Here is an 8,719-nt window from a genome sequence, read left to right on the forward strand (position 1 = left end):
GCAATGAATGTTATTATTATTATTATTATTTTGTATTTATAACTTTTGCTTATGTATAATAACAATTACATAGTTTTTGGCTAAGCATAATTTTTTTTATAATAAAATATTTTTCATATAGCTTTGGCTATGTGAGTTTTAATATTTATTAATTTACTAACCTTTTTACCTATAACTTCAGGATATGAATAATTAAAATTAAACAATTGTATATCTTTTAGCCATGCATAATTTTACATAATAATTTTTTTTCTTTCATATAGCTTATGGATATTTGATTTGTATTATTTATAAATTTACTAGTCTTTTGTCAATATCTTCAACTTATGAATAATTAAAACTGAGTAACATTGTGAAAATCACAAAATATAAAACAGCTGATCATTTATAATAATTACATAAAAATGCCTCTAAACCGTCTTCATGTTCATGATCATGCCCCCCCTCCCCCAGTTCTGGTGCTACTCATCCTCTCATCTACAGCCCGGAGAAAGCCTCTATCATCCGCGTCAGTCCAGCATCATCCCTACCCTTCCTTCCTTTCTTTTTTTTTTTTTTTCTCTTTAATCTTTTCTCAATCACTTCGTCAGCTCGTCTCCAGTCACGGTGATGGAAGACACAGCAGGAAAGGTCTTCCTTCCCACTTTCGGATCACACCCAATCCCTTCCAATCATTCTTTTTCTTTTTTCTTTTGCCATTCCTTTTCTCTCTTCCTCTCTCTCCAATTACCGGCTGTCTCCATCTTTCCTATTAATATAGTCTTTCCTTTTCTCTCTTACTCTCTCTCCAATTACCGGCTGCCTCCATCTTTCCTTTTCAATGGTGTCTTTCCTGTTTTATGGAGCACGTGGGATCCATGCAAAACAAATAATAAAAAAAGTAAAAGGAAAATAAAAATACAAATAAAAGAAAACTAGGGTTAGAATAATAATAATAAAGAAAACATGCAACTAAAAATTAAAAATCCAAAATATGTAATTTTAAACGAAATTTAAAAAAATATAAATTACATGCATAACTTAAAATGAATTATCAACTCAAGCAACTCTCTATCAAAATAAATTAATAAATAGATAAATAAAAACGAAATGAATATGATTATTAAGCTCATGCAATTTTCTAAAAATAAGTAAATAAATTAATAAAACTAATAAATAGAGAGAGATAAAAAAACAAAAACAAAATCAAACACATGCAAGCCATATGAGCTATGCAACCATACAAACCATGCAAACCATGTATTCATGCAAAAAATGATCTAAATGGGCCTAACGTGCCTAAATGGGCCTAAAGTGGTGCCTAAATGGGCCTAGGGTGGTGCTTAATGGGCCAACTATGCCTAAGTGGGCCTAAGGTGCCTAAGTGAGCCTAAGGTGGTGCCTAATGGGCCAAGTATATCTAAATGGGCCTAGGGCACCTAAGTAGGCCTAAGGTGTCTAAGTGAGCCTAAGTCTAAATTAGGACTGCCAAGAGTCACAATGGAATTAGATAAATCTCTCAACCAAAGTCCCCAAGGTGGCTTAGAAAAGATATGCTACACGAGTAGTAATAGGTCACTAGGTAATTGTTGTAATATATGAAACAAACACCTAATAGGACATTTGCTAGGAGAACAAAATGGAGGGTCTGCAATATATACATTTTTAATATTGTTATAGTTATAAAATAAACTATGACCACAACTCAACTTATGAATACATATTTAGTCACAATTTCAATTATCCTAAAAAAATATATGATGATTTTTAAGGTTATTATTTTCATTCAAACATTCACAAAAATAGGAATCATTTTTTAATTTTAATATTTTTTACAAATCTATGGTCACGACTTCATTCACTGTAACTAAAGCTTACATGTGATTAGTGGTTTTTTTTTTTTTTTAAATTTTATAATTATGACTAAAAAAATTGTAATAACAAACTTTCTTGTACTGAAATAACCACCTCAGGGTCTCATTTATTAAAATCATTGGAGACCTTAGTACTATCTCAATATTCTCTTAAGGTTGAAAATTCATTCAACATAGTATTTTGATAACCAAACTAAGTCATCCCTTCGATTATGAGGTAATATATTTCAATTTCAAGTGGATTGCCTAAACCCATGAACTAATTGTAAACAATTAATCTACTTGCAAGAAACCCATGACTTAGATCTTTCGTATAATTTCCAATAGACTCAATTTATGTAAAATACAAGAGATGTTGGACTTGAATGTCGTAATAGTATATAATACATGAATAAGATAGATAAAAAAGGTAATTGAAATGATATTATAAATAATAATATCTTGTATTGTTATATCATATTATGTTTTTAAAGACTTTATTTTAATGTATTCACTATAGGTTTAGGAGTTATGGTTCATGGATTTCAAGGAAACAATTTAATGTTGCACTTTCTACTATAGAAGTAGAGTATATTTCTTTATCTGTAGCTGAATACCAAGCACTTTTGTTGAGATGGACGTTTGATGAAATTAAAACATCATCAAGAGAAAGGAACATTGTCATGATGTGATATATAGTAGTGTAGGTATTGCAATAACCAAAAATCTAGTTTTGTTTCACATAAGGAGAAGGGACACAAGGATCAAGCATCATTTTGTTAGATATTTAGTTAAAGATGGAAAAGGTATAATAAAGTTCTAAAAGAAGACCAGATTGTAGATGTCTTCACCAAACCAGTGAAGTTAGAAACTTTCATTAGGACCAAAGAAAAGCTTGATGTTTAACTAGTCTAAGTTAAGGGGCCTCTTAGGAATACAATTTAAGCTTATCTATTAAACACCGTACACAATTAATGTGTATTATTACTTCATGAATAAGTTCAGATTTTGGAGTCTACATACTGTTGTAGGAAAGTGTATTTTGTTGGGAATTTAAGTCTTAGGGAAATGTCTACACTTCGGAAATTACATGTTAAGAAGTTATTTTGAACTATAATTTTTTTTTAATCAGAATGATTGATATAATTTAAAAAAAAAAATAGATAAGAAGAATAAATTTATGATCCATGAGATGTGTACATCTCATATCTCAACTTAGGATAATTGTATTCCATATAGTGGGTGTTGTATAGCATATTGCATTACTTATCCTAACTAATGTTTGATTAAGTATGGAATAAGATATATCCTATTATCCTTTTTCCATTCTCATTCTATATCTAGCAATCTAAATATGACCTAAGAGTTCTTGTATTTTGTAATTTATATAGAAGTCACAATTATTTTTTTTCTAAATAATAAAAGAAGCGTATCCAAACAAGCATGATGTAGTCTAATTTTGAAAATGAAACTGTTTCTGGGGTTATAATCTTAGATTTCATTAATCCCATATTCAACATATCATTGAAGCATATTGTTGCATGCTAAAAAGAGCTGAGAATATTTATGATGATGAGATGATGACCCCTTGGACCGTTCTTCATTAAGAAAGAAGAGAATCGGGCCTCTCTTTATGATACTTGGAAATATAAAATTAATAGCGCGCACACAGTGAATCATGACATGTATCATTTTGATTCTTATTCATACTGCTTCATGGACTCCAAATCTTTGTTATAGGCATTGTGAGGTGGTTGATGATGCTGCTGCTGCAAGTTTGGCATCGCGAAGGGCCTGGAACTTGGCAATCATCTTGTCTCGAGGTGGCCAGTTGTCTTTGATTATTGGAGAATCCGCAAAGTCTTTCATCCATGCCGACAGCAATGGAAACTTGTCCTCATCCACGATTTTCAGGCCAGCTACATCTTCCAATATGCTGATCAAGTTAGCAAGCCAACCCAATGCAAGATCAACAAACCCAATTCTTTCTCCACCAAAGAACTTCTTTCCTCTCAGCTCTTCTTCCAAGAGCCAGAGATTCTTCATGGCTTCAACCATAGCTTCCTCCTGTTCGTTCCCTTCCTTGATGAAGACACCCCAAACAATTGATGTCAAAACCTACGTCCAAAACAAAACAAAACAAATGAACATGGATCAAATTAAACTATACAAGGCCATTTCCAATTCCGTTTCAACAAAGAACAACCTTATCGTCACCAAATTTGGCCCAGAAGCGGGCCATGGCTCTCTCGTAAGGGTCTTCAGGCAACAAGGGAGTTTCCTTCCATGTCTCATCAATGTATTCAAGAATGACATACGATTCAGCGATGGGTTTTCCACTGTGTACAAGAACTGGAATCTTTTTGTGGGCAGGATTATACTGGAGAAGTGAAGGGCTCTTGTCGGAGAGATCTTCAAATATGGTTTCATACTCTACGCCTTTGATTTTGAGAGCCCAAACAATCCTCAGGGCAAAAGGACTGGACCATGTTCTGAAAAGTTTCACTTCTTCTGCCATAATGTTTTGATATCTGCAAATGAAATAGCAGCTGAGCTCCTTTATGTATGCATTTAGGCTGTAAAATTTACATAATACAAGTTGTTCAAAATACATCCAACCAAAGTAGAAATATTGGTCAAGAATTCCCTTTCTATCCAATGTCCAAACATCATCGATGACGTTTGGAAAATAAAAGTAATGTCCAAACGTCAGTGATGACGCTGGGAAAATGAAAAAGTAATAAAGGCAAACCTCAAACAAGTCTTCTTCATTATGTTTGAAGCCTTTGGACTGATTAATTATTACTTTTAGTCACATGGTGGACTCCTTCGTAAGGATGTGCATGGCCCTAGTTAATGTATATATATTCAAATATCTTAGAAAAAAACAATTATACTTTTGGATAGAATGTATAACTACACAATTTTTCCTCTACTTTAACTCATGGTGAAAGATTTTTTATAACCACGAGTGTATGATGATGATTTCTTCATCATTATGAACATATAGTATAGCTACAATAAGATTCATACTTATTAGATATTTATAGAAGCAAACGATGTTAACTCTAAAATTAAATTCTAAACTTTAAATGGGCATACTCTTAGCCATAATTATTCCTAGATAGAGAAAAATAAAATTGTAATTTAAAATAATTTAGGTAATAATTGATAGAACTAAAGCCTTTATGCATGAAATAAGACTACTTTAATCCAATTTCTTCTCAATTTTTTGAATTAAAACTTTTTATATAAGTATAATTATTAACGTGATTAGGTAATATTGTTTGGGAATTTTTACTATCCTTAGATACATGGAGGTATATATACTCTCCTCGCAGATAGAATTAATGTCAAAATGGTGTGAGCAACTGCCATGTCTTGGACCAAAAAATGAAGGGGTTGATATGGATTAGAGGCAGAAGAAATAGAGACATATGGCTGATGATACAGATGGAAGCTGTATATGAAAAGAGCAAAATGTAGAGAAGTTTATAAATGGAGTAGAGAATAAAGATGGTAACCAAAATTGGAAAAGAAATGAGGAGAACTAATAAGGAATGATATGGCCAAGAGGGAATTATTATGCAAAAGCAAAAGAATTTGTGAAATTGATATTGAAAATAAACAAATATGATGCTAAAGAAGAATGAAAAATAAATTCTATACCCACGAGATGTCGCAACCATTATTCATAGCCACCCATCTATTCTTTATTTTCTTTAATCAAGTATAGGTAAAACCTTCTTTGACCTTTGTAGATAACCACATGCTATTGTTGCCATCTCCATCCATTGCCACAATTCCATCGTCTTCATCTCCGATGACAGTCCACATTCAACTATACCCACGAGATGTCGCAACCACTATTCATAGCCACCCATCTATTCTTTATTTTCTTCAATCAAGCATAGGTAAAACATTTTTTGATCTTTGTAGATACCCACACGCTATTGCTGCCATCTCCATCCATTGCCACAATTCCATCCTCTTCATCTTCGATGCCGGTCCACATTCCACTATACCCACGAGCTACCGCAACCACTATTCATAGCCACCCATCTATTCTTTATTTTCTTCAGTCAAGTATAGGTAAAACCTTTTTTGATATTTGTAGTGTTAAATTGAAGATTTGATCCTGTATTTTTTTTTTCCAATTTGTTTATTCATTTTATTTGGGCTTTAAATTGAATGATTGATTGAGGTGATGGGAGACAATGCAAAAGAGGAAGTCAACTCTACAACTATCTCAATTTAGTGATTACTCTTTGATTGCTTTGTTAGGATAAGTATGGGTGACAAGCCTCTAAGGAAGCTATCTCTATATTTTTTTCCTTTAATATTTTTCTTAGATTTAGCAAAACAGTTTTGAAGTTAGTTTATTGTATTTAAGCTTTTGCTCGAGATTGTTTTGCTATGTTTGGGTTACATCCTTCTCATTTTTTTTTCATTTATTTATTTTCATTTATTTTTTTCTTTTTTGTTTCAATTTTTTAAATATAGGTTTCTATTTATTCAATTGTATAAATTAGGGCTTATGAAATGATACAAACCATTGTACTACTCTTTGGCATGCTATCTGATTCGTGTCCAATTGGTGTACCTTGATTTCGGTCCTCAGACGGGAGTAATCAATAAAATTTATAACCTATTACACCATGTATTAGGATAGCCTCAGCTAGCATAGCATAGTGGCTCTAGGATCGTTCACTGGGATGGGTTTTCACTCCACAATTGACATTCATTCAAAGTTGAATTGGTGCTTTTTCATTTTAAGGTTAGCTTTAAAAGAAAACATAAAAATGTTTGAAAAGGTTGGTTTTTAGCTAACTAAAAATAGTAATTGATTTTAATTACAAAGAAAAGCGTTTCTTGGAGTTTTAGATCACTAGGCTCAGGTTCCTTATACAAAAATAGAGTTCCAGTCACTTGAATCTTTTCCTCGCATTGGGGATTTAACATATAGTTATTTCCCGAACTGGTGTGGTACAGATGCTTCCCCTTAATGGGTTCAAACACTAAATCCCTCTCACTGATGCATCTTGTAATGGTTCATACCTCTCACCTAGTATTGGCCATTCAAGGTGATCTTCAACCTTGGATTACCCATCAAAAGCTCGCAAAAGATAACTAATGGATGTCTCATTGGAGTCTAAAAGCTTACCAGGTGTTGGCTATTCTAGAAAATCCTACCTTTAAACCACCTCCTAGAGGCTCGCAAGAGATAAACTAGTGTATCTCAATGGATGGAGACCACTTGCCTTACCAAGTGTTGGCCTAGGTGATTTCAAGGCATTTTAAGTTAACTAAAAAGATAAAAACCATTAACGGATCACACTTTCTCTTCATTAAAAACTGAAACAACAAAACTTCCAATTTTTGCATTCGGAAACTTACCCGCCTTTCTTCACTCCAAGAGACAAAAATCTTAGTCACTCATCCTTTGAGGAAACATCCTCAGAGTTTGTTTAGCTAGAAATAAAAATAACGAGAAAACAAAAATATGAAGGAAAAGCAGAGCAAGTGCTTTGTAAAATATATTTCTTACTATGATCCTCCTCTCGTCGGATCACATATATGATCTATCATATATTCGTTGGTTCTTTACATTGGTTCAAAGATATATATACCGAAGATATTTTCTAAGAAATATCCCAATAATATCTTTGACTGATTACAAGGAGAAAATAGAAATTTACACAAAATATCTTGAGAAAAAATCTAACTGAGTCGGTTGCAAATATCTGAGATTGCACAGGTGGATTTCGCAAGGTGATTCACACGTTGAATTATCCATTTTGCAAGTTTGAACTTTGATTTCGCAAGTTGAATTTGTGATTTCGCAACTTGGAGGTGATTCCGCAACTTGAAGGTGATTTGCAACTTGATTCGTAGCTTGGAGGTGATTTCACAAGGTGGTTCGCAACTGTGAAGATGGAGTTTCAACTTGCGAAGTGGCACACGTGTGCTTGTAGGTGGTTTCGCAGCTGCGAAACACCTTGCGAAATTTCGCAAGTGCATTTCATTTTGCAGTTGCGAAATTTTCGCTTAACTTTGTGCGGTTGTCTTCAAACGGCCATAACTTCTTCATTTCAGTTCCGATTCGCACACCGTTTGAAGCGTTGGACTCCTGACTTCCCAAGCTTCGAAAAAAATATAGTATACATAAAATGGACTCCAGGAAGTACTCAAAATGTGTCCAACAATTGCTATCCTCTTGAATTTCTTCATGTTAGATTTCTCTCTTTGCTTCTCCTCCTTGCATTCATGATTTGCTTTTGGAAAAGGACTACAAAGCTCCAAAGCTTGGATTCTTCTTGTAAATGAGCTTCCATTTGCTTTGCCATGGATTATATAAAACTCTCCCTCATCTTAGATTGCTTTGGTGATCAAAAAGCTATCAAAAACACTAAAACTTAACACAATTTGACTAGAAACGATTGCAAGGGTCCTTAACATGCCAATTGAGTTAAAAGGTAATAACTACTACTCAAAAGTGTTGAAAAGAGTTAATTACAAGCTATAAAATAGCACTTTTTGAGTAGTAATCACTCCCCCTAACCGACATATTGGTAGTCCCTTAGCAATAAAGGAGAGAAAAATAAAATAAACAATACTATAATTTACAACATCATGCTGATCAAAAAACAATTTTCAAGTGGCATGATGATCTAACTCTGACATGGAACATTAAAGAAATAAAACTCAAACTTCAACAAGAGTTATCAAATAACTTGTCTAATCACAATTCATAAAGAGAAGACATTATGCAAATTTAAGCTTTTAAAAGAGTTTCCACTCCCAAAGGGTCAAACCTTACTCTTCCACAAAAATCTAAGTGTTATTTATTAGCTTCTGAATATAGTATGTTGAACTAATCTCTCCCC

The 8,719-nt window shown here is 33.1% G+C and overlaps 1 protein-coding gene across 2 annotated transcripts; it reads right to left on the reverse strand.

The window, feature by feature from the left end:
- Window positions 1-3,317: 3,317 nt before the first annotated feature.
- Window positions 3,318-4,402, reverse strand: LOC100246477 (probable glutathione S-transferase). Of its 2 annotated transcripts, none has more exons than XM_059743138.1 (2): window positions 4,039-4,402; window positions 3,318-3,914 (listed from the first exon to the last, which is right to left on the reverse strand). In XM_059743138.1, the coding sequence occupies exons 1-2, from the start codon at window positions 4,348-4,350 to the stop codon at window positions 3,567-3,569; spliced, it is 660 nt and encodes a 219-aa protein (XP_059599121.1). In that variant the 5' UTR covers window positions 4,351-4,402; the 3' UTR covers window positions 3,318-3,566. The 2 variants fall into 2 exon arrangements, with proteins under 2 accessions (XP_059599121.1, XP_010646030.1); XM_010647728.3 differs by having other exon boundaries at window positions 3,319-3,950.
- Window positions 4,403-8,719: the final 4,317 nt, after the last annotated feature.

The sequence above is a fragment of the Vitis vinifera genome, chromosome 15 (genome assembly GCF_030704535.1).
Source record: "Vitis vinifera cultivar Pinot Noir 40024 chromosome 15, ASM3070453v1".
Taxonomy (NCBI): Eukaryota; Viridiplantae; Streptophyta; class Magnoliopsida; order Vitales; family Vitaceae; genus Vitis; species Vitis vinifera.